The sequence below is a fragment of the Mercenaria mercenaria genome, chromosome 2 (assembly GCF_021730395.1).
Source record: "Mercenaria mercenaria strain notata chromosome 2, MADL_Memer_1, whole genome shotgun sequence".
In the NCBI taxonomy this organism is placed as follows: Eukaryota; Metazoa; Mollusca; class Bivalvia; order Venerida; family Veneridae; genus Mercenaria; species Mercenaria mercenaria.
The window spans coordinates 102,771,638-102,799,349 of record NC_069362.1 but is presented as its reverse complement, the minus strand read 5'-3'; the positions used below and the strand labels follow the sequence as shown (position 1 = coordinate 102,799,349).

The 27,712-nt window shown below is 34.8% G+C and overlaps 2 protein-coding genes across 2 annotated transcripts in view; both read left to right on the top strand.

Annotated features, from left to right (window-relative positions):
- Nucleotides 1-518: 518 nt before the first annotated feature.
- The window catches only part of LOC123564749 (uncharacterized), a 43,949-nt gene continuing 16,755 nt past the window's right edge, over nt 519-27,712 (top strand). The window contains exon 1 of the mRNA XM_053537398.1: nt 519-627. Coding sequence (XP_053393373.1) covers nt 528-627 — 100 coding nt within the window. The 5' untranslated portion in view covers nt 519-527. The remainder of the gene's footprint in view (nt 628-27,712) is intronic.
- Nucleotides 5,466-7,351, top strand: LOC123562937 (uncharacterized). Its single transcript, XM_045355515.2, has 4 exons — nt 5,466-5,597; nt 6,175-6,291; nt 6,652-6,802; nt 7,205-7,351. Exons 2-4 carry the CDS (start codon nt 6,183-6,185, stop codon nt 7,296-7,298), a joined length of 354 nt encoding a protein of 117 aa, XP_045211450.2. The 5' UTR covers nt 5,466-5,597; nt 6,175-6,182; the 3' UTR covers nt 7,299-7,351.

Sequence of the window (27,712 nt, the reverse complement as noted above, 5' to 3'; positions counted from 1 at the left end):
TATTTCTTATTTTATTGTTGTGCCTTATCTTTGTACTGTATATCATTTGTCGCCAGGTTAATAAATCAAGTGACCTAAAACAATGACCACTGGCCACTTCGAGATGTATATAAGAGATCTCAGATCTGAGGAATCCACATTATTTTCATTGTCTTCCGTCTCAAGTAAGTAATTTACTAAATACTAAATTTTGTGATATATTTAGTGATGATTTCTCCAATTATTCCCGTGTTATATAACAGCTATTTTCGATTTACACCAATAACACGTGTCATTTCTTACAAATTGATTCATATTTTATAAACGAAAGTTTTTCTCCATTTATATGTTTTTGGCTCTTATATCCTTGCAAAGTTCCGTCTTCTCCCTAATGCATATCCCTCACCTAAATAGCGTCAGCATTTATTTCACGTGCTAAAATACATAGAGTTTGTGAACAGCATATAAGAAGAAACCCTAAAAATTGCTTAACAAATTAACTTGAACGCGTCATCTCATTCAATATAATTATGTTTCAGACTTAAATCATGAAGGTTGCCTTGTTTCTTCTTGCTGTACTACCATTTACACTGGGAGCCAGCATTGGTGAAAAAAGATTCATAGAATCGTTACTTGGTGGATATGACAGTGAGTATGTTTTGGAGTAAATTTTTGCATTCCCTTTGTCTGGAACCTGATTAGTCTCTGATATTCACACTAACTTAATCTTTATTCATATCCGCCGTTATACTAGGCCGATGCATATATATGAATTATAGTTTTTTTAAATCTAGATTCCAGCATTATATAGTAATATTGGTCATGAGACGTCAGATGAATACACGATGAATTTTATATCGGAATAGTAAACATCTGTACAAAACATATCGCTGGTGTAGTGTACTAAAACGCTGAGGTTAGGGGTAGACGGCAAGCAAAAATGTTTGATCAAATGCGCCATATATGGATTTCCTTGACAACGTTTATCCCGTTTCCACACATCAACAAACTATGCAATTAACAGTATAGTACAGCGTCTTTGAAATTATCAGAGAATTTCGTAATGCACATATTTTAATGAAAATAATTGTTCATAACTTAAGACATTTGACAATAACATAATCGATTGGTTAAGTTATCTGACAACATGAAATACATTAAGGAAATGGCATTAAACTCGGTAAGAAAACACAACTACTTATTGAAAATATGTTACATCTCGAAAACGGCTACATGTCTGCCATTTCAAAACTGAGACCACAAAATGCCAATTCGATACCGTAATATCGTTTCTATGCCCTACCAACTGAGATACATGTCCGCTTACTAGACTTTCCTTAACTTGTTATGTTTGTTCTAAACCTTAAAGAAATTCGGATAAAACTTGCATTCTCATTTATATAATGACAAACGGCAAATAGATGTAAACTTTATACATAAAACTTCGTATATACAACAACAATGATAAGATAAAACAGTCTAAGTATTTGAAAATCCCTTTTAATATATAATACAACATATTAGAAAGTTGAACTACCTAAAGTGTTCTTCATATTAAGTTTTATTTTTCCTAAGCTGGTTTCTATTTAGCAACCACTTATGAGTAAATACATATAGTGCCATTTATATGTGGTGTATATAATAATTATTTGTATTTAAATTGTTAAACGTGTACAGATTCCAGATGTTGATTGTATTTTGCAGTCCTAGACTTGGCCAAACAATTGCTAAGTCAATTCGGATGTGACGAAACAGAGGCACAGTGTGAACAGCAACTTTGCCCACAACTTTTGAACCCTATTGACCACAACAACGCTCTTATTACCGGTCTCGTATGCAGTGCTGTTTGTAAAGAGTAAGTTTCTATAAATAAAACACAAATATTTTAATAGGGGCATGGGGAAAGTAAAATTGAAAATACGCCAAAACGCGTTGATACAAATCAGAAAAATCAGGAAAAGAACCTATTTTGTCTGTGAAGAATACTGTGAATATAGTACACATTCATAGCATTTCATCGCATGCCATTTTCTGTCTGCCCATTCAGTTCTTTTACGATGAATACGAGTTAAGTATTTGTTTCAGGGCAATACACTTTGAGACAAAATTACCCAACTTGCCAACCTATTGAAGAAATCGGTCTCAAAATACTGAAAAAAAGTGTCTTATGAATATCCGTTTGATCAATTTTGATGGTTGATCGTTCCCTTATTGACAGACATTTTACATTTTACCCCTTGCAGTCTCTTAGGAGCTAGGAAATTAATGAACATAGTCCTTACTTTAACACATTGCTCATTTAAAGTAATCCTTACAAGTTAATTATAAGATACAAATGTATGGAAGCCCTGGAAGGATTTCTAACTTAAGTACTTCTGACTTTTAACTTCTAACTTTATCACTTTATCCTTGCTTTCTTTCTAACGTCCAGCTTCATTACCTCTGACTTCTACCTGACTGCTTCATTATTTCTTCTTTTATGTTCTAGCTTCATTACTTCTATCTTCCAACTTTATAAGTTCAAACTTCAATCTTTCTTACTTCTAACTGCCAACTTCGTAACATCTAATTTCTCTGTTCCAACTTCCTTCTTTCTCAGTTCCGAACTTACAACTTCTTTACTTCTAACTCATGACTTCAGACAATCATTTCCCTTACTTCGAAGCTCCTCACTTCTAACTTCAAGCTTTTTGACTTGTAACTTCCATTTTCTATAAGCGTTATGGGTTATTTTGGCTAATTCATGGTCATTGTGACAAATTTGACCCTATGCATTAACCAAAGCAGCAGACATGTTTTGAGGTGAAATCGAAAAGCACCAGCTCAAATTCTGATAATATTATTTTTAACTTCAATACTAGTGCATGGTCAAATTACCTTCCATACATTTGATAGGTGAAAATACATTCAAACGGACATACAGACATTCACATTATAAAATGTTTGTTAAGCCCTTTTGATTTATAGAAATTCCTCATTTTTGGTCTGGACGAAAGGTGAAAATTTGGTCAAAAATGACAATGAAGAAGGCTCAGTAAGTCATACCCCCGATAGTTAATGTAAATTAGAGGCTATAATTTTGGGGAATAGACGCCAGGAAAGTAGGAGTAATGAAGTATTTATTTATTTTGTTGGGTTTAACGTCGCACCGACACAATTATAGGTCATATGGCGACGTTCCAGCTTTGATGGTGGAGGAAGACCCCAGGAGCCCCTCCGTGCAATATTTTTATCACGAGCGGGCACCTGGGTAGAACCACCGACCTTCCGTAAGCCAGCTGGATGGAAGTAATGAAGTAGGAAGTAATGAAGATTAGAAGTATGTAAGATAGAAGTCGTAAAGTTTGAAGTTAGAAATCATGAAGTAAGAAGTAAGGAAATTAGAAGCCAGATTTGGTGTTGAAGATCTAAATCCTTCCAGAGATTTCGTAAAGATGCTTACAAATTTATGAAAAAAGTATGAAACTCCTCCCATGTCACGTGAAGACTCAGTATATTCCTCAAGTGAATCTCAGTTGTGGAACTTTATTATTCGTAGAACATTATTATTATACATGATAAGTAGTACAGACTTTCTAAACAGGCTGCAAAAATTAACGTTTTTTACAATTGTTTACAAAAACCCCTCAGTTTTTAAGATATTTTTCTAATATGTTGTACATTCATTTTTGTAGTAGTGGTTGAATAAGCTTTGCATATATAAACATACCTATTTAATGAATCGCGTTTTAAGATTTCTTGCGTAGAAAAGCATAAAATGTAATTCTAAGCGGTATTTTCATGTTAAAGTTTTTTGTTACACAGTGAGCAATCAAAACTTTTGCATCATTATTCACTTTAAAATAACGGTGATTATGCAGAAAAAATGCAATATACAGAACTGATTGATTAAACAAACGTTAAAATAAAACCATTATTTGTACTTCAGAGCTCAGGTGCTTGCCAAGAATTTTGGAACTGGAGCAGCGACTGGGGTAGATCCATGTACTGGCGGTGGCCTCACAGGTGCAATTAGTGGATAAGAAAGATAATATTATATTCTATTGTTCTAAATAAATTTAAAAATGAAATAAAGATTCTCGAATATCTTTATGTTTCGTCTTTTGTGAAAAAAACATATACCCTAATACTTTGACAGGTCATTACAGCGACATTGCTTTTTCAAATTGGCAATGAGATCCAAACAAATGCATGTTAACGGGGATTGGACACAATATGTCTTGTAGACTATAGTGAGGCAAGTTTTGAATGCCAAGTCTGTAAATTGCATATAGCCGACGTTTCATTTAAGATTTGTAATATTATTCATAATATATTATATAAAAGTTTCTTGTAATATTCATAAAAAGAGTAATGTTGTTTATGAAAAAAGGATATCAGAACGTAACAGTAATATGAATGATGATGATAAGATGTTGTTGATAAATTCATATTGGCTTTCCTATTTAGCCTAGGCCAGTCGCATTGGCTAAGCTATGTCTAAGGAACTATAAACATTACTTTTATTTATTTTCTTTTACACATTTGGCTTACACAAATACAATTTCTAAACGCTATGAATTTGATACAGTTCATGACGCTCATATACAACCGACTCAAACCCAATGTTCCCTTTTTAGTTTGACTTGGCTTGTTACCTCAGTGTATCGCGGTTTTTATCGAAAGAAAGATTTTCTTCAAACGGATCAGTTGTACAAATCTGAGTTAAATTCATATGGTAGCTTATGTATGTCCTATATCTCATATCACTCTGTTGTCTCGCCAAAACAATAGAACAATAGTTTGCCGACTTTCCTTTGTTTTGTTCAGTCGCCTCCGCTAAAACGAAAGAACGAAAAATGGCCCGCGACAGAACGAAACATACTACCGCCGATTACGGCACTCTAGCGTTGCCTTGTTCTTCGGTCTTAATTGCGGGGGCGACAGAAAACGAAACCTCACATCCGTGTACATTTATATGGGTGTAGATGATTGGCATAAACACGAGGATACACGACAACGTATACGTATAACAACTAGACAACAAGATTAAAACATTACTTTAAAATGGTCAGTTACTAAAACATCATTTGTTTTTTACAACGGTTATTATTCAAAACCAGTACAGTGTAAATCAAAAGTTATTTCTACTTATTTATTTTACTAGAAAAAACAGTACTGGTGTCATATGAGAAAGTCGTAATCCAAGTGGGGCTCGAGCCCACGACCCCCGACTTGCGCGGCCGGCAACTTAACTACCTTAATCACTAGGCAACTGCTTCATCTTTTTCTGCAATTTGAATCCGAATCCCTAACCACGTAATGGTCAAAATGCACAATATGCAGACATTATCCAAATAAAGCTAGTTTTTTTCTCAGATATGTGTTATGTCAAGTATATACATTTTGGCATAAAAAAATTTGAAGTTCGTTTAGAAATGGTTAACTAACTTGACCTGAAAAACCTGTTAAATGAATTATTTCTAACTTTGAAGTAGGGCATTTCGATGGTGTGCCTTATCGCTACATGTTATTAATATCGCGAGTTGACTGTGTCACTTGACCTGAAACAATTACATGTATATATATATATAAGTCTCCTGAGCGGTCCACACTGTTTTGATTCTCTTCAATTACAGGTAAGTTAATATTATTCTTCATGATAGAATGTGTAGATTATTTTGAGATATTTATTTAAAAAATAACAAGTTCCCAAACGTGGTTTATCGTAGAATAACCCGTGTTTTGAGTTCTTATACGTAAGAATATATCACGAAGGCCGTAGGCCTGAGTGATATATTGTTTAGCATAAAAACGAAAACTCGGGTTATTCTACAATAAATCACTCTTGTGAACTTATTATTTCGATTCTTACAGGACATACTAGTATCAACAGTATTAGAAAAAATGGTAACTACTTTTTACGACGTCATATTGCATGCGAGTGGTTTATTGCAGAATAACCCGAGATAGATTTTGCTCTATATGTATGTATGTTATTTGCTGGTCGTGTTAGAATATTGGTTAGAAGATTTACTAATATAAAATATTCTGATTCTTTGCGAGTAAGTCTATCTGAAGGAAAAAATTCAGCCATTTGTATAATCAAATTACAAATCGCAGAACAGAATGCGTATCATTGAAAAAAAAAAACAACAGATTTCTATATAATTGAAGAATATTTCACTTATGCTAGTAGATAAAATTACATTTCAGACATAACAATGAAGATCGCATTGTTTCTGCTTGCTGTTCTACCATTTACACTGGGGGCCAGTATCGATGAAAAAAGATTCATTGAATCGCTGCTTGGTGGATTTAATGGATTTAACAGTAAGACAATGCTTTATCTGCTTAAAACTGCATTTCTATTACAGTATGATATGCCATGATTTTTTAATAAAGGTAATTGGTATTGTAAACACTGTAGTTCATTATGTTCTTGAAATTATATTGCATTTCCTATATATGTAACTTGCTGTGTAGGTGTACTTTTATATATTTCTTTAATAAATAAAATAATGTAAAACATCCTTCGCAAAGAACCAAGCAGAATAACAGCAGACTCAGTTTTATTGAGTCTGTTCTTGAGAGATAAGCCATCAAATCTAATGTACAAAAAACCCTAATGTTCTATAAAATACTAGTATATATATTAAAGTTATTCAGATTACTGCCGTTTTTGATTTTCAGTCCTAAATTTAGCCGAACAGTTGCTCAGTCAGTTTGGATGTGATGGAACAGAGTCGCAGTGTGAAAACGCACTTTGCCCGACAATTTTAAACCCTATTGACTTCAACAACCAACTAATTACCAGTCTCGTCTGCACTGGTGTTTGTAAAGAGTAAGTTCCCATAAAAACAAAGATATAAATTTTAAGAAATTAATTTTGGTGCACGTTTATTACATCCTCTCATATGTCTAATACTAATATATATATATATATATAGTTTAAATAAAGTTTTTAATCTGTTGTACGTACATTCTTCTGTAATAGGAATCTGATTTATTTTATATCTAAAAGCAATATTTCGTGTAGAAAAATGCACATAGGGGTGATATTTTCTTTTATAGGTTTGTTAAAGTATTCATGAAAATCGTTATGAATAATTAACAAAGAAATATTGGCTGCTGTCTCATTTTTTCATAAACTGAGGCTGTGTTGTGAATTAGAAAACTATTTCTTTTCCCCCTGTTTTCGGACAAATCAAACATAATAATGGCATCATCATTTCTACTTTTACAGAGCTCAGGTACTTGCCAAGAATGTTGCGAGTGGAACGGCCACTGGAGTAAACCCTTGTACTGGTGATAGCCTTACAGATGCAATGGGTAGATAAGAAGGATATGTTCTATTGTTCTTAATCAAGTTAAAAGTAGAAATAAAAACCTCTTCGTTTTGTCCTTAAATTAGCATAGACCCATATATATATATATATATTGTCAGAGCATTTCAGTGACAGTATTGTTTTAAATAATTGGCATTTAGGTCCAAGAAATGAATGCTTACGGTGACTGGACCAACAGGCCCTGCAGACTTAAGATAGGCTGTGTTCCAAATCACATTTTGGATCATGCCAATTCTATAAACTGTAGGCAGACCAAAGTGTCTTGTATCATTTGTTACAATATTATTATACCGAAATAGATTTTATTATATTCATAATATGTTTTACATAAGAACGTATTCGTACTACTATTACTAGTAATAATGATGGTAATATGCTATTAATAGGGCTCATATTGGCTTTGCTATATGGCTAAGGACAGCCGTACTGGCCGAGAATTGCTTGCAATTTGGAGGAACTATAAACATTACAAGTATTTATTTGAGCCGTGCCATGAGAAAACTAAGATAGTGGCTTTGCGACCAGCATGGATCCAGATCAGACTGGCCAGGATCCATACTGTTCGCTTTCAAGGCCTATTGGAATTAGAGAAATCGTTGGCGAACATATGTTGGTTTTCTCATGGCACGGCTGATTTTATATCACCATTTACTTACAAAAATGATTTTTTTCTGACAGGATAAATAAGGTACAGTGCATGGCGAGCATAAACCAATCACATGCTAAATCCTCTATTTTGTTTGATTTGACTTGTTGCCTCATTGTTTTTTTTACGTTCAACGGTGTGAGGCGAATTCATAATGGTGACATATGTCTGCCTGACACGTCCCTTCATTCTTGTTTCCCATTAAATTGGAATTTTGCTGACGTTTTTTTTTCGTTTTATTTTGTCGCGTCCCTCCAAAAATGTCAGAACAGAAAATGATGTGAGACAGAACAACACTTATGTTCGTTCAGATTACCGTACCATCAGTATTCTTGTCGTTCTGTATTAAGGTATTGGACCCCTAATAATAATGTTTAAACAACGGTATTTGCTAGGTATATTCTTAAAGTTGACTGTGTTTTGCATTTCGTTGCAAATTTCAAACAACTTTTATCGTGCCGTTTTTTTATATAAATTTTGTATAATTTATGGTATTTCCTCAAGCTCAAGTAGAGATAAATTGCAAAGTAATGGCCACTGTTCAAAACGTTTGCAGAGAATTCATTATACCATTAACGTTAATAAAAGAAACACCAAATTATTGGTAAACAATAATAAAACACAAAATAAAATAGTCAAAACCATTTTGTCTTCGGTGCCTCAAGTAAACGGATTTAATGAGACAGAATTCTAACCCCAACATTGAAAAATTATGGTCGAGTCCTGTGGCACTGTTTTAAATTTTGTTCACTTCATTCAAAAATAATCTTCGGGCAGAAGTAAAACCTTCCTACATTTTTTCCACAATATGTACTCTAAAGAGTAAAGACAAAATAGAGAACTTTTACTGCATGTAACTCAGTATTTTTAAAGATGTCTTACTCCATCCCTTACTGTTTCAGAGGTAAATTCAATTTAAACAGTAAGAAATTGAATATAAAATGAAAAATGTCCACTTTTGTACAATAAATCAATAATAAGTCTTGAAATAATAAAATCTTACTAGTAAAAAGGAAAGAAAAAGAAAAAAATAGTTTGGTCCCGTGGGACTTGAACCTACGCCCCCCCCTGAAAAATTTCAGTCAAAGTAGGTTTATTGTAGAATAGGTACTCTATTACGGATCTAATACCTTTAATAGCGGGAACGACAGAAAACGAAACTCTGCTGCAGTGTTATGTGGCGGTGTAGATGATTGACATGTACATGAAAACACATACAAAAACGGATACAGTGTGACACTTCCTTAAACAGCCACTAACAAACTTTTGAACATGCACAAAAGTTTGAGCGATCCGTAGCTTTTGAGCGTGACTTAAGTCAAACTTGTTTGAAACTTACTGATCCATAGTTAAACGTACTGAAACGTAGTTATCCGTACTGAAACGTACCTTGCCGTATTGATCCGTAGCTGCCCGTACTTAAGCGTAGCTCAACGTAGTTCACCGTAGACCTGCCCACGCACTGTTGCGTCCTGTATTTTTTGTTCCCCATTTCTCACCATTTTTCCTGTACTAAGACGTACGGGTCCGTACATATCCGTGTCCGCCCCACCCAAGACCAATCCAATCCTCACCGTACCTCAACGCACGGACATATCCGTATGTGTGACTGTAGCTTAATATAACTGCCCGCCGTTACATAACTGAAATACTGTGAACAAAACAAAATAAGCACACAAAAAGGTTTGTATCCTTTTCCCACCAACATATATATAGTGTAAACAGATTATCTGTAAGGACCCCAATTGATGCGATTTTATCATAGATGCCCATTGATTAATTTTAATAGTATTATTCTAAATGTAGATTTGTAATAAATCATATTTTTCAAATTATTTCGTGTCCAATAAAACAATTCAGTCTTGTGCTTGATTTTTTATTCCACCGATTTAATAATATGGTCCTCCGGTAAATTTAATCAATGGGCATCTATGATAAAATCGCATCAGCTGGAGTCCTTACGTTGCTGTTATTATTTGTTATTATATCAAAGACCTACTTATTTTAAGAAACACGTTTTCGTGTTGACTGTTTAATACTTACTACTCGGTATGAGAAAGATTGTCGGTAACGTTTATGTTACCCGTATAACGGCCACTAGGTATTATTCTAGGTTTTCTGCGTGAATAACATTGAACCGTTACTTCCAGCTTTTCTAACATACAGAGCTACTCTAATAATTAACCGGAATATTGGTAACAAATAATCTGCTATCAAGAGGCAATTAAATAATCCATGCATATAAATACATATGAGTGTGTATTTGCAATTCTTACACTCACAAACTTATGCAAAATATGTACTCTTTCTTTGTCCGCGTTATTTTGGATCTTCTTTTGTCTTCTGATAAAAACTTTGAAAGAAGATGGGTAGCAATATAAAGATATATTTGAGCGACTCGTTTTCCATTCTATATGAAATTTACAGTTCAAGCTAATCGCATGATAGGGTACACAAAATAGACCCAACCTGTGCTATCGGGGTTTGTTGAAAAAGAAAAACCAAAGGTCGCCCAACACGACATAAACGAAAATGTTGCAGGCTCGCTTTGATTAAGACTGTTCATGGACGGTAGTGGAAATGCAAGCTACCGTTCACGTCCTGTTGCCCAGGGCTGAGAATAACCCATCATTTAGATTGATATGTATACAGCTCTGATTGAAAGTACGGGGAAATCTTTTATTGTCGCGTAAATGGTGTCTGACCTAATGATATCGCTATTTAATCTGAATAATGTTACTTAAGGTCACAAACAGGTAAATAGTTTTCCCCATATATTCTATATAAAACTGACACTTTTTAAAGTGCTGCCAGTATCGGCCTAGACTGGATGCTGGGGAGGTAAATATGACACCTGCCGTGGGCTCGGCTGGAAATAAGTTGTTCCATCCATTCCAGGTGGGGACTTTCGTCGACTACCCACGTTAAACAAGAAACTTTACTTTACCAAACATAGATAGACCCATTTCAGAGAACAAATCCTTACCTCATTTTAAAGAGTTATGATAAAACTAATATAAAACGAAGAGAAAAGTAGAGGTCATGTATCTTCTAAGAGAGATTTCTCTGGTCACGTTTGGTTACTGTAAAATCATATCAAAATCACCTGGAAATATTACTCATACTAAAATTGAGCTTCACTTGACCAAATACAACCTGCTCTCCCATTTTTCCTACCAAAATGTCAAAACACATCCACAATGAAATTCAAGCAACTTGTACCAGATGGCTACACAATCAAGCACGTCCCCCGTTGTAACAGCAGCCGTGGCGGAGGTGTAGCAATCATACATAGAACCTCTATAGATGTCCTCCTTTTGGCATCAACACGAGACAAAAATTTCTCAACTTTCGAATACATGGACTGCAGTTTGAGCATGAAAAATTTCATTTTGCGTCTAGCTGTCGTTTATAGACCACCACCATCCCGGGGAAATGGACTTAAAATAGGAGACTTTCTTGAGAATGAATGGCCCAATTTTCTATCTAGATTTGCAACAACTGACAAACAAATTATCATTGTTGGAGATCTAAACTTTCATTTTGACATTCCGACTGACAGACACACAGCTAACCTTGTAAGTATTTTAGATGCACACGGAATGAGACAGCATGTAAATGAAGCCACTCACGTCGGTGGACATATCCTGGATGTTGTCATTACAAGAGATAACGATGACATCGTGTCAAACATTCAAATCACTGATCCAGGTCTGTCTGACAACAGTGATAAGGTTGCTCGCGATCATTTTTCTGTGACCTTTAAAGCAAAGGCTGCCAGACCTTCACCGGTGAGAAAAACTTTCCTTTCGAAAACTTAGGGCAGTTGATGTTGGCTCATTCAAATGAGATCTTCTGAACACAGAGTCCTTGAAAGCAATCATGCAAAAGACAGATGTTGATGAGTTAGTGAACATATACACACAAGAACTTACATAAATTATTGACAAGCAAGCACCATTTCGCACAAAAACCATTCTTCAGAGACCCAACCTGTCCCTGGTACACACAAAAACTTCATGATGCTAAACATTTAAGGCGCAAGTTGGAACAGAAATGGCGCAAATCGAGACTGACAATAGACCACCAGCTTTACAGAAATCAGTGTGCAACAGTAAATAGGTTACTAAAAAGGCAAAAATACATTTCTACTCGGATAAGGTAGAATCTTGCCAAAAAGATTCAAAGAGTCTTTTCAAAATCACAAAGCATCTGTTAGGTGTTACAAATGACATCATTTTACCAAAAGCTGCATCCTTCAAACAACTCGCTCAAGACTTTAGTGACTTTTTCATAAGCAAAATAGACAAAATACGGACAGACATAGCATCCTGTTTTGTATCTGACATTACTGATGACACTGAAACACAACCATCAATGGAGGACTGCCTAAACTGTTTTACTCCAGCAACACCAGAAGAAGTGAAGAATATTATTCAGGCATCTCCATGTAAGTAGTGTGAATTAGACCCAATACCAACTTGGCTTTTTAAGACATGCCTTGACGAGCTCCTTCTGGCTTTGACAAAAATTATCAACACATCACTGGAAACCGCGTATGTTTCAAAAGAATTTAAAAAGTCTCATGTTAGACCTCTTTTGAAAAAAAACAACAGGCCTTGATTCCAATGAACTAAAGAACTACAGGTATGTTTCAAACCTACCTTTTGTCTCAAAAGTACTGGAAAAAGTAGTAGATAAACGCATTGAGTACCACCTGACTTCGAAGAACCTACATGAACAGCATCAGTCTGCATACAGAAAGCATCACTCGACAGAAAACTGCACTTATCAAAGTTCAAAATGACATTTTTCAATCCCTGGATCAAAACGAAATCACAATTTTGGTAGTGCTTGACTTATCAGCTGCGTTTGATACTATCGACCATGAAACGTTGCTTAAACGCTTGGAAAAGGGCTTCGGGATCATTGGCAAACCACTACAGTGGATGACTTCTTATCACAATGACCGTTACCAAACAGTCTTGGTAAATGGCGAACTATCTACTCCAGTCCATATGAAATACAGTGCACCACAATGATCTGTCCTAGGACCGAAAAAGTACGTCATGTACACAAAACCCGTTGGTTCAATCTGCAGAAGCCAGTTGTGGTATTATATATCTTTTACGTCCTGATCAAAAGCTAACAACGATCATGTCACCGTCGGCATGCGCAAAAAGGAACCATATTCTACTAGCCAAACAACTGAAGCGGTGCTGAGTAATATTTTTATAACATGGCAAGATGAGAAAGAAAATGTCATTGTATATGTTTTACCGTACCCCTTGCTATACTATGACAACCATGGTATCCAGCAGAAGAAATATGCTAGCCAATTTCAATCGCGCATTTCACACCTAAAAGGTGCAATTCAACAAAGGTGCACTATGCATATTGAACAATTGGTAATTTATCTTCCATCGTTCACCCATCATATTTTCTCAATGCTTCTTATCGCAGAGACACTTCAAATAATTTATGTTTTTGCCAACAGTTAAAAAATGAACTAAAAATAATCTCCCATGCTGGCCTTATTGCTTTCATAGAACCAAGAACAAAATTTATAGGGAAAGCCATGAAATAACAAGTTGTGCATGTCTTGTTTTCATTTAACTAGAAGACCACAGACTCGTGTAATAAGATATAAACAAATACACAGCAACCAACGTTAGAAACATATTGTTCATACTCGTGTATAATATTTCGTGAATGTAATAACTAGTAAATTATTTACTACAGAAGCTAATTGTCCTTTATCTATATAGTATTGTTAATGGTATTGATGATAGTTTCTTGAGACTGTTGTGCATATTTTATATATAACACTATCCTAGAAGGGTTCTAAAAGATATTGTCAGCCTGAGAAACGTCTTATTTCAAATAGAGTCAGAAAAAAAGAATGACCACTCAACATTTCTCCCCAGAAAGGGATATGTGTAGTCATTTCTTCGTCGTCGATTATGTAAGCAAATATAATGCATTTATAATTTGCATAAGACTACCGTCTAGGGGTAACATTTTGACTATCAGCTTCACATCCATTACAATTACTCGATCTACCAAAGCATGATATCCAAACATTAATGCTGTATATTACAACCTCTCTTTTCTCACAATGATGTAACGCAACCTAGTCTCAGCTGTCACACAGAAAGTCATTGTGTTTATTTACATCACAAAACTCATCATGATTTTGTTCTCGGTAGAAAATTCAAATAATCAATAAGAAATGCTAAACCTTTGGTTCACCTGTTTACATCACTGTTTATGTTAATTTATAACGGCGTTAATTTCGGTCTAAATGACTTTTCAGTGTTATAACCGGTCAGATTTTATTCACAACAGAAATGATTTCATACAACTTAATTTTTTCACTGTTTTTTTTTCGATGGAACATTAATTAATTATTTAAAAATATAAATTACCTGGACTAAAAATTGATTTTGTTTACAAAGTAAATCACAGTAGAATTATTTATCTTTTAGAGTTGATCTTGGTTATGTTTATTTCATTACTAGTCATTTATTTACGAACATTCCCTAAGTATCTAATTGCTTCTACATATGTTGCTTACGGCTCTGTGTGTACTTTAATATTGAATGTTTTGGCTGAGATACTTTTACAGATTGCTATGAATAGTGAGAAGTACAGTCGACATTGTATTAAGAGACCACCCTAGGGACTGCTGAAAAGTGGTCTCTTAATGGAATGGTCTCTTAATGAATTTCAGTCAAATGAAAAGAAAAGTTATTTTTAACTGTTAATGTAACTGTATTTATTATGAACATGGTTAAAAATCTGTTTTAACATGGTAAACACTTTTTCATGTCCTCAAACCGTGAAAATTATGGCCAGATTGTTTGTCAGTTCGAGTGATACAAAGGTTAATTGCATTCAGTCACGTGCTAAACGTACTCGCTAATTACACAGATGAAGAAATGCCCGGTAGAATTTTGGTACCCGGTCGCTTAATAGAGACTTTTGTCGAATATTTTACCTGTCGGGACTACATTAATGAGGTCGCTAGTCGTTTAATAAAAAAGTCGTTTAATGAAATGAATTTATGTACTGAAAAATGTTCGGGAGGGATTTTGACCGGTCGTTTAATACAAAAATTGCTTAAAAGAGGTGGTCGCAAGTACAATGTCTACTGTACTCATAAACATCTAATTGCGATGCAATTCTGGTAAATCCTTATAAAAGAGGGGAAATTGAAGAATCAATGAGTTCGAGAGAGAGAGAGAGAGAGAGAGAGAGAGAGAGAGAGAGAGAGAGAGAGAGAGAGAGAGAGAGATCGTTTTGCCATGACAGAAATGTTCACAGCATCGTCATTAGTACGGCTACTTTAGCTCTCTGTTAAAGACCAACTGAAACAAAGTTGATTTCGATGTTAAAATCAAGTAAGCAAAAAAAGCAGAATTTCCTTTTGCGTATGTTTCCTTTATCGATATCTTTCAGTGATGATTTGTCTTTCCTTACCACTTTAACTGATTCTCTGCTTTCGACAACAGGTGGTGACATTCACACATTTAAATTTTCGCTCATACGATTTATCAGTACCATTACGTCCTGCTTGAATATCAAGACCATCAAATCATCACGCATTTTGCAACAAGGTGGACAGATAATGATGTCCCTTTATTAAACGGGTGAGAAGTGAAAAGTTGACCAGACACACTTTAAAAATAGAAATCAGTAAAAAGTGAAAAAGTTAATATCATTGAAAAGATATGCAAAGTCTTCATATAATAGAAATTAGAAAAAAGTCTGAAAATATATTTTTACAAATATCTCGATAATAATCTCAAAAAATGAAAGGAGTTATTTTTTTTCGTTGTTTGACATTCTTTATCCTACATTGGGTATTGTAAATTTACATTGATATCAGAAATCATATATTTATTACGGCTCAAAAGTACCATCGGATCAGTTCATTTCCTAAACACACAGGGCTCAGCTAGTGCCACGCCGCATACATCGTCTTCGGCGACAGAAACCTATTATTCTGTGTATATCTACTTTGTATCGAAAATACGTGTAAGACAACAAATTGATATACACTAAGCTGGCTTTGATACTATTGGTTGTGGATTACTTTTATTATACATTCTGTGAAAGATTAACGGGTAGAAAAGCATAAAAGTGTATCAATTACATATTTGTTTCAGTTATACCCAAATATCCGTCTGGATTCTGATTTTCAGCACTGGAAAAAATGATATGATATATCACTTATCTCATTAGAAGGTATTAGTGTTACTATAGGTGAAAATTATCAAGGATTTGCTTCAATTAGGTCAAAGGAGATTTTGAACGAAAAAGCAATGAATTTGTCAGGTGACTGTAACACAGACATTATGGTCTCCGTCATTAGTCACCAACACACAAAGTTGATGGTCTCTTTTAAAAACTTCTCATGATGTTAGTATACAGTAGGGCTCTTTTTAATATATTTTGCTCCCAAACAATTGTTTTCGATTATGACTGAGACAGGAACATATGCGTGGGAGACAGAGTCTTGGATGCAAGGGACCCCGGTGGGATACTTTGGCACTTTTGCAAGAACAATTTAGGAACTTTTATGTGCTCATGGTAAAGCACCAATACACACAAAGAACTAGTACTGGCCTGCCGATTGCATGGCATTTTAGAAAATTTATTTCAGTGCCTGGGCAGGATTCGAACCCAGAACGTCTTGATTGAAAGACAAACGTGTTATCTCTATACTTGTGGGTCATTTCAAAATTATGTTGCTTACATTTTTTAGAGGAACACTGTCAGTGTGAAATATGCTAAAAGAAAAGTGGGGTCATATTTGGTGCAAGAAAGAGAAGCAATAGGTTTTATCTGCATTGTTGATATGCAGGAATGACTAAAAGGAGCAGACACAGCCTCTAATTATGTTTACATGGCCACTAAATTTATTAAAATTACTGTTACTGACTCCCAAATGCTTAAACGCTAAACTCAGTAACAAACAGTCTTCATTAACAGTTGACAATACGCACGGTTAAACATGTAAAGTCAATGCTAAATGACATCCTAACAGAATAAAACCTATTTGAATTCGCCATTATTCTTTTTCGTCGTCTATATTGGCTATTAAATGTTTGCATGACAGAATGTGTCTAATGTCATTTTTCTCCGTCTTATAAATGTAGGGAATTGATTATAACATTTGGGATACGGCTGAAATAAACACTAAGTATAACTGAATTTGGTAGATTACTAACAATTAAAGAACATTTCTGTTTCATTATATTTTAGTTAACTCCTTCTTCAGGTAAGATTGTAAATGAATCCTACATTACATACAATACATTTGTAATAAACTTTACAAAGTGATGGCCGAACAAAGTGTAAGTTTTACATAGCAGATTATTTGTAAATTTCTGCTTGAGATATTTTTTTTCATTAAAGCAAATTTTGACAAATCATCAAGAGTGGAAAAACACTGTCATAATTCTCTAATCTTTAAAGGCTACCGGTAAATAGTAGGTCACGACGATAAGTTTGGAATGGAAAGAATTTGAAGCGTCATAATGACTAGTTATAATTTGGCCGCCGCATTTTATTTACTGGCACAAAACATATCAATATCTTATCCCATATCAAATTCTAAGCATTTCGTATTTCCAGTTATTGTTGTTATTTTTTCTCTGCTTCATATTGAAGAAATATGTTTACGATAAATACCCGCCGTATCATTATGATCCGTATCTATATGTACATTAATACAAATATATTCTATATTTGCGCTTTTTGTCACGTTGACGTTCGCGTCTAAACGGACGTGACGTCGTTTGTATTTTACGTTGTTATTTCTGACGAAGACATAAAGGTCGAAACTAGTCAAGAATGTGTTGTCTTGGTAATTTTAAATCCTTTTGATCAGTTATTGTTGTCTCATATACATTTTTGTATTTTTCTTAACTTTGAATATCTGTTTAAAGGTGGATAATCAGATTTTGGCTAAGTAACGGATTTGTTTTAAACTTTAACATCTGATCATTTACACTCATTTATGTTCAGTTAGCGCTTAATACGAGTTAGGTTTTCACTGGAGATATTTTTAATAATTGGTTTTCCTATTGCAGTTGCCCAACCAAGATCGAGTTATTTTATCGTAAGTATAAATGTGATAAACATACTTTACCTAAGAAAATGTATAACTAACCGATATATTGTATTATATTCGTAAAATAATTGCATTAACAATTACATATATAGATTGAATTCATTAGAAATGCAAGTTTGAAAAATTATTATTACCTCCCTTTGCCTATCTTGGTTGCGCAACCAAGATAGAATGGAAAAAAATGAAATTCAGAAGCTACATGAATTTTAAAACCCACTTTTTGATTCAGATTGTTAAATATTGAATAATTACAAATTATTAAGAAAATCAATAAAGTATATATTTCTAACAGGGATCTAACTCTAAGTAATGGGTATTTTTGTTTCTTAAATAAATCTCTAACAGAATATACAAAAAGTAAAAAATGTCACTAAATTTTGCTTAAATGTGTTTGACCACCTTTAACACTGTAGAAAATGATTTTTATTGCTTCCGTCTATCTATGGCTATTGCAGTATAAGTCCACATGCAATATTGAAATAGCAATGCCTTTTAGCCATGTAGCTATACATAATATATATATGGACAGCTGTTTTGTTTAATTTTTAACATACATTAAAAACTAAAATTACTAAAATGTCCGACGCTTGCTTTTGACGGAAAAATGTGTAACCCATTTTATGAAGGTCTTGAAAATGCCCTTCATTAAACACTGTTCCTGATCATTAATTATATGCTTTGGGAAAAACAAGACGACTGTCATTTCAGTGACAAAACTAGTATCATTCGAATGAGGCCTTTGTACCGGAAAGACATTTTTTTGCTTGCTTATGCCATTTTTAAATTGTCCTTGCACGAAGATCTATATTCGTTTGTTCATCATCACGACAGATAAAATGGGTTATATGTCATATTATCAGTACTTGATGTATATGAAGGTGACCGTCAATTGTTTCTATCTATTTGAACATTTAAAATCATTAAAAACATGTTTCAAAAATTGTTTGTTATCTTCTTTCTAGCATCAACATTTACGTATAATATATAGAGAGTAAAAAGGAAATGTCATCTATCTTCTCTATAAGTGTTATTGTGAAGTAAGTTCCCCATAACGGCTGTTGGTTTTTAGTATCGGTTTTATCTTAAACTTGTACATTTTATCTTGTACATTTTACCTTAAACTTATACATTTGATTTTGTACATTTCCACAGTACTGAAATGTTTTAATCGTATATGTCTATGGTACTGAGCTTTATTTATAATAGATTTCCACAATACTGAAATGAAATTAAACGAAAAAAAAAAAAAAACAAAACAAAGACAAATATCAAACAGGGAATGCCACGTACCAAAAACGCAGCCTCCCCAAAACGAAACCCACAGCACGCAGACGTGCACACCACAAACACACACACACACACATACACGCACACACACACAAAGCCAACACATGAGGACAAAACGAACAAACAAAGGAACACAGTGGAGCACCGTCTTGGAACGGTCAGTGGTAAAAACCGGTTTATGGTGCGCATCCAACCTCACTCTTACCCCCGCCATGTTCCAAAGACACGGGACTGTGTAAATAAAAGAATCCCCTCCAGGTGAATCTCTAACACACGTAATGGAAACAAAAAGGCATGGTATGTAAAACACAAAAATGCTCGTGTATAAACATATAGAAAAACAAACCAAAAACGTCTGTACTCAATGCCTTTTCAAAAGACAGAGCAACAAGAGGGCCCATAAAATTATGTGTTGCTTTGGGTCATTTTCTACGGATATTTTAACTTCCAAAACAATTTTTCAGTAAGAAATTACGTACATTACATACATTATAGTAGACGTAGAAGTATTTCTTCCTAGTTTAATCATATTTCTTCAGTTCACTATCAAATAAATGAGGTGATGTTTACAGCTGTCAATGACCTTAATATGAGACTTTAGAGAAATCAGGCGATGGTGACTATTTCAAAATTTAATACCAAGCCCATGTAATTTGACAGATGCGTATCAGTTGTAGTCAAATATAGGTCTATACAGGTCTTTGGAATGTCCTCTTCTTCAGACGAAACGAGTGCTTCCTGATCTTTATAATGCAAAGAAGTTGCTTTCTGTTGCAGACTGATGCTGTTCATGTAGGTTTTTCGAATTTCAGGTGGTACTAAATGCGTTTATCTACTACTTTTTTCCAGTACTTTTGAGACAAAAGGTAGGTTTGAAACATACCTGTAGTTCTTTTAGTTCATTGGAATAAAGGCTTGTTGTTTTTTTTCAAAAGAGGTCTAACATGAGACTTTTAAATTCTTTTGAAACATACGCGTTTCCAGTGATGTGTTTGATAATTTTTGTCAAAGCCAGAAGGAGCTCGTAAAGGCATGTCTTAAAAGCCAAGTTGGTTTTGGGTCTAATTCACACTACTTACATGGAGATGCCTTGAAAAATTTCTTCACTTCTTCTGGTGTTGCTGGAGTAAAACAGTTTGGCAGTCCCCCCATGATGGTTGTGTTTCAGTGTCATCAGTAATGTCAGATACAAACAGGATGCTATGTCTGTCCGTATTTTGTCTTTTTTGCTTATGAAAAAGTCACTAAAGTCTTGAGCGAGTTGTTTGAAGGATGCAGCTTTGGTAAAATGAGTCATTTGTAACACCTAACAGATGCTTTGTGATTTTGAAAAGACTCTTTGAATCTTTTGGAAGAAATCTACCTTTTCCGAGTAGAAATGTATTTTTTGCCTTTTTTAGAACCTATTTACTGTTTGCACACTGTTTTCTGTAAAGCTGGTGGTCTATTGTCAGTTTTGATTTGCGCATTTTCTGTTCCAACTTGCGCCTTAAATGTTTTAGAAATCATGAAGTTTTTTGTTTTACAAGGGACAGGTTGGTCTCTGAAGAATGGTTTTTGTGCGAAATGGTGCTTGCTTGTCAATAATTTATGTAAGTTCTTGTGTGTATGTGTTCACTAACTCATCAAAATCTGTCTTTTGTATGATTGCTTTCAAGGACTCTGAGTTCAGAAAATCCCTTTTGAATGAGCCAACATCAATTGCTCTAAGTTTTCGAAAGGAAAGTTTTTCTCACCGGTGGAGGTCTGGCATCTTTAAAAGTCACAGAAAAATGATCGCGAGCGACCTTATCACTGTTGTCAGACAGACCTGGATCAGTGACTTCAATGTTTGACACGATGTCATCGTTATCTCTTGTAATGACAACATCCGGGATATGTCCACCGACGTGAGTGGCTTCATTTACATGCTGTTTGTTTGTTTTTGGGTTTAACGCCGTTTTTCAACAGTATTTCAGTTATGTAACGGCGGGCAGTTAACCTAACCAGTGTTCCTGGATTCTGTACCAGTACAAACCTGTTCTCCGCAAGTAACTGCCAACTTCCCCACATGAATCAAGTGGAGGACTAATGATTTCAGACACCCAAAGTCTTTATCAAATAGTTTACGGAGAACAAAACGCCCCCGCCGAGGATCGGGTTTATTTTCATGCTGTCTCATTCCGGTGCATCCAAAGTACTTACAAGGGTTTGCTGTTTGGTCTGGTCAGTCGGAATGTCAAAATGAAAGTTTAGATCTCCAACAATGATAATTTTTTTTCAGTTGTTGCAAATCTAGATAGAAAATTGGGCCATTCATTCTCAAGAAAGTCTCCTATTTTAAGTCCTTTCCCCGGGGTGGTGGTGGTCTATAAACGCAGCTAGAGCAAAATGAAATTTTTCATGCTAAAATTGCCGTCCATGTATTCGAAAGTTGAGAAATCTTTGTTTCGTGTTGATGCCAAAAGGCGGACATCTATAGAGGTTCTATGTATGATTGCGACACCTCCGCCACGGCTGCTGTTACAACGGGGGACGTGCTTGATTGTGTAGCCATCTGGTACAAGTTGCTTAAATTTCATTGTGGATGTGTTTTGACATTTTGGTAGGAAAAATGGGAGAGCAGGTTGTATTTGGTCAAGTGAAGCTCAATTTTACTATGAGTAATATTTCCAGGTCACAACAGTGTGATTTTGATATGATTTTACAGTAAGCAAATGTGACAGAGAAATCTCTCTTAGAAGATACATGACCTCTACTTTTCTCTTCGTTTTATATTAGTTTTATCATAACTCTTTAAAATGAGGTAAGGATTTGTTCTCTGAAATGGGTCTATCTATGTTTGGTAAAGTAAAGTTTCTTGTTTAACGTGGGTAGTCGACGAGAGTCCCCACCTAGAATGGATGGAACAACTTATTTCCAGCAGAGCACACGGCAGGTGTCATATTTACCTCCCCAGCATCCAGTCTAGGCCGATACTGGTAGCACTTTAAAAAGTGTCAGTTTTATACAGAATATATGGGGAAAACTATTTACCTGTTTGTGACCTTAAGTAACATTATTCAGATTAAATAGCGATATCATTAGGTCAGACACCATTTACGCGGCCATAAAAGATTTCCCCATACTTTCAATCAGCGCTGTATACATATCAATCTCTTAAGACCGTTCAACACGACATTTATGTTGTGTTAGTGTACTGTTTAACTTTTCAGCTTGAACATTTCGGCTTAGGTGGTTTCCAACACCCAGGCTTTAACAGCTTTGGGTATTGTCTAACTACCCCTAGACTATGCTGCTTACATTTTAATTTTGTCTTTTGGCAGTTTCTGGGACATGCAGGCTCCATAACTTCAGATCCCTCTCTTAATTCAAGTTTGTTAGGTTCTGCCCATTTTTTTTTTTTTCGTTTAGGACAAACCTAAGGACGCTGTTTCTCATGACATTGCACTCTGTGTATCACTGAAGGTTCAATGTACACCACTGTAATTTGTTTTCAGAACTTGTAATATGTGTAAATGATGGGTTATTCTCAGTCCTGGGCAACAGGACGTGAGCGGTAGCTTACATTTCCACTACCGTCCATGAACAGGCTTAATCAAAGCGAGCCTGCAACATTTTCGTTTATGTCGTGTTGGGCGACCTTTGGTTTTTCTTTTTCAACAAACCCCGATAGCACAGGTTGGGTCTATTTTGTGTACCCTATCATGCGATTAGCTTGAACTGTAAATTTCATATAGAATGGAAAACGAGTCGCTCAAATATATCTTTATATTGCTACCCATCTTCTTTCAAAGTTTTTATCAGAAGACAAAAGAAGATCCAAAATAACGCGGACAAAGAAAGAGTACATATTTTGCATAAGTTTGTGAGTGTAAGAATTGCAAATACACACTCATATGTATTTATATGCATGGATTATTTAATTGCCTCTTGATAGCAGATTATTTGTTACCAATATTCCGGTTAATTATTAGAGTAGCTCTGTATGTTAGAAAAGCTGGAAGTAACGGTTCAATGTTATTCACGCAGAAAACCTAGAATAATACCTAGTGGCCGTTATACGGGTAACATAAACGTTACCGACAATCTTTCTCATACCGAGTAGTAAGTATTAAACAGTCAACACGAAAACGTGTTTCTTAAAATCTATTTTCAAAATAAGTAGGTCTTTGATATAATAACAAATAATAACAACAACGTAAGGACTCCAGCTGATGCGATTTTATCATAGAAATAGGGAATAAAAAATACAGGACGCAACAGTGCGTCGGCAGGTCTACGGTGAACTACGTTGAGCTACGCTTAAGTACAGGCAGTACGGATCAATACGGCAAGGTACGTTTCAGTACGGATAACTACGTTTCAGTACGTTTAACTATGGATCAATAAGTTTCAAACAGGTTTGACTAATATCCCAGTAACACATACGGCGCGGATAGCTACGTCTAGCTACGGACAGAAACGTAGTAATCCGTATCGATCCGTATCTGAGCCGTACCTCAGAGTATCATTGATATAATCCGTATCGAAACGTGGTCAAAAGTATTCAAACTTATTCCAAATTGCAAGTTTCCTCCACTTTTGAGCAGCACAAAATTTGAGCGAACCGTAGCCATTTGAGCGTGACTTTTAGTCCAACTTGGCTGAAACTTATTTATCCGTAGTTAAACGTTCTTAAACGTAGTTATCCGTGCTGTTACGTATCTCGCCGTAGCTGAACGTAGTTATCCGAGGCTGCTCGTACTTAAGTTCAAAAGTGGAAATTTTTCATTCAATAATCAATTTCTTACTGTTTAAATTGAATTTACCTCTGAAACAGTAAGGGATGGAGTTAGACATCTTTAAAAATACTGAGTTACATGCAGTAAAAGTTCTCTATTTTGCCTTTACTCTTTAGATTACATATTGTGGAAAAAATGTAGGAAGGTTTTACTTCTGCCCGAAGATTATTTTTGAATGAAGTGAACAAAATTTAAAACAGTGCCACAGGACTCGACCATAATTTTTCAATGTTGGGGTTAGAATTCTGTCTCATTAAATCCGTTTACTTGAGGCACCGAAGACAAAATGGTTTTGACTATTTTATTTTGTGTTTTATTATTGTTTACCAATAATTTGGTGTTTCTTTTATTAACGTTAATGGTATAATGAATTCTCTGCAAACGTTTTAGACAGTGGCCATTACTTTGCAATTTATCTCTACTTGAGCTTGAAGAAATACCATAAATTATACAAAAATTTTATAAAAAAACGGCACGATAAAAGTTGTTTGAAATTTGCAACGAAATGCAAAACACTTTAAGAATATACCTAGCAAATACCATTGTTTAAACATTACTATTAGGGGTCCAATACCTTCATACAGAACGACAAGAATACTGATAGTACTGTAATCTGAACGAACATAAGTGTTGTTCTGTCACACATCATTTTCTATTCTGACATTTTTGGAGGGACGCGACAGAATAAAACGAAATAAAAACGTCAGCAACATTCCAGTTTAATGGGAAACAAGAATATGTCACTATTATGAATTCGCCTCACACCGTTGAACGTAAAAAAGCCAAGGAGGCAACAAACCAAATCAAACAAATTAGAGGATTTAGCGTTTCATATGATTGGTTTATGCTCGTCATGATGCTCTGTGCCTTATTCATCCTATCAGAAAAAAAATCATTTTTGTAAGTAAATGGTGTAATGAAAACCAACATAGTGGCTTTGCGACCAGCATGGATCCAGACCAGCCTGCACAGTCTGGTCAGGATCCATGCTGTTCGCTAACGATTTCTCTAATTCCAATAGGCCTTGAAAGCGAACAATATGGATATTGACCAGACTGCGCGGATGCTCAGTCTGATCTGGATCCATGCTGGTCGCAAAGCCACTATGTTAGTTTTCTCATGGCACGGCTCAAATAAATACTTGTAATGTTTGTATTTCCTCCAAATTGCAAGCAATTCTCGGCCAGTACGACTGTCCTTAGCCATATAGCAAAACCAATATGAACCCTTTTAATAGCATATGACCATCATTATTACTAGTAACAGTAGTACAAATACGTTCTGATGTAAAGCATATTATGAATATAATAAAATCTATTTTCGGTATAATATAACAAATGATACAATACACTTCGGCCTACCTACAGTTTATAGAATTGGCATCCAAAATGTGATTTGGAACACAGCCTATCTTAAGTCTGCAGGGCCTGTTGGTCCAGTCACCGTAAGCATTCATTTCTTGGACCTAAATGCCAATTTTTTAAAACAATACTGTCACTGAAATGCTCTGACAATATATATATGGGTCTATGCTGATTTAAGGACAAAACGAAGAGGTTTTTATTTCTACTTTTAACTTGATTAAGAACAATAGAACTTTTCCTTCTTATCTACCCATTGCATCTGTTTAAAGGCTATACAACCAGTACAAGGGTTTTCTCCAGTGGCCGTTCCACTCGCAACATTCTTGGCAAGTACCTGAGCTCTGTAAAAGTAGAAATGATGATGCCATTATTATGTTTGATTTGTCCGAAAACAGGGGGAAAAGAAATAGTTTTCTAATTCACAACACAGCCTCAGTTTATGAAAAAATGAGACAGCAGCCAATATTTCTTTGTTAATTATTCATAACGATTTTCATGAATACTTTAACAAACCTATAAAAGAAAATATCACCCCTATGTGCATTTTTCTACACGAAATATTGCTTTTAGATGTAAAATAAATCAGATTCCTATTACAGAAGAATGTACGTACAACAGATTAAAAACTTTATTAAAACAATATATATATATTATAGTTTTAGACATATGAGAGGAGGTAATAAACGTGCATCAAAATTGACATCTTAAAATTTATATCTTTGTTTTTATGGGAACTTACTCTTTACAAACACCAGTGCAGACGAGACCGGTAATAAGTTGGTTGTTGAAGTCAATAGGGTTTAAAATTGTCGGGCAAAATGCGTTTTCACACTGCGACTCTGTTCCGTCACATCCAAACTGACTGAGCAACTGTTCAGCTAAATTTAGGACTGAAAATCAAAAACGGCAGTAGTCTGAATAACTTTAATATACAGTCCCTGGCTCGCGGATTTTTCAAAGTCCGCGCTTCCCCGCGACTGGACCCTAGCGCGGACAATTTCTTGAGCCGCGGGGATGCGCGTTTTTTCATGCATCTCCGCAATACATTTAACAGCGTCCGCCGCGACCAAATGCAATAAAATTGATTGCGGTGTCCCGCGATGATGGTCGCGGCGCATCGCGATGAAGTGCCGGTGGCTCGCGGTGAATTGCGATGAATCGCCGCGATTTACAGGTAAATGCAGAGGCTTGTTGTTATGTATACAGTTAATTTAAAATTTCAACACTATGATGGGATAAGAAAATTTAATGAAGAAATTAAACAATGCTTTATATTTTTGAATCATTTATTTCTTCTTACTTTTCTATTTCAGGTGTTATTTCCATTAACTCATATAATTTAATAAATGCAACGATTATATTTTTAAAACATCTGGGTTATGAAACTTAATATCATTATGTCTTTGAACCTGTATAATACATGTATATATACATGTACTACTGTATAATTTGTTAATTCATTTAGACAAGATGAAAATAAATAGTATTTTGTATTTTGCAAGCATTTATATCTTCTAACTATTCTATTTCAAGTACAGTTTCCATTAAATTCTATAATTTCATAAATACACAAAAGACTGTCATTGCTTTTAAAATTCCGGCGTTATGTAATTTCATTGAACTCGTATACTATAATTACCTAATTGATTTTAACCAGATGATTTTGAGTTTGAATAATATTGCAACAATATTTAATAAAACACTATTTATTTTGAAGCAATTGATGTTGATGGCCGAGTTGCGAAAATACATCACACATCGAAAATTCGATTTCATTCATCAACGTATTGTGGTCGATAATTGCCCCAGGTTCAATGATGCCCATTTGTTTTAATTCCGACATATGCATTTAATTATAGTTGAGTGTTTCATGCCATGTTCTAAATTTTCCACTGATCAGTTCGTCTACCAATAAAAATGATACTAGTCAAGCATTAAGTACACGTGAAAATTAAAGACTTGAAAACAGTCATTGTTCAACATAAATGTGATATTGTGTTTAACTTATAAGTTATAAAATTACGCTGGAATTAAAAAGTAACCTATAATGGCACTTCGTCAATGGACGAATTAAATTTCGCATTTTCTTGTAAAATACTTGTGTGACGACACGAAAAGATCAGGAATTAAAGGACCTATTAGAACTAACGATGAAGTAATTAAAGATTTCACTTCCGTTATCTTATATCTTATTATTTTTCGGG

Excerpts from the sequence above, each read along its gene's own strand:
- LOC123562937 (XM_045355515.2), top strand. The coding sequence starts at position 6,183 with ATGAAGATCGCATTGTTTCTGCTTGCTGTTCTACCATTTACACTGGGG. Across the intron at positions 6,292-6,651 it reads TGGATTTAATGGATTTAACA|TCCTAAATTTAGCCGAACAG; the intron begins GTAAGACAATGC and ends TTTGATTTTCAG. Across the intron at positions 6,803-7,204 it reads TGCACTGGTGTTTGTAAAGA|AGCTCAGGTACTTGCCAAGA; the intron begins GTAAGTTCCCAT and ends CTACTTTTACAG.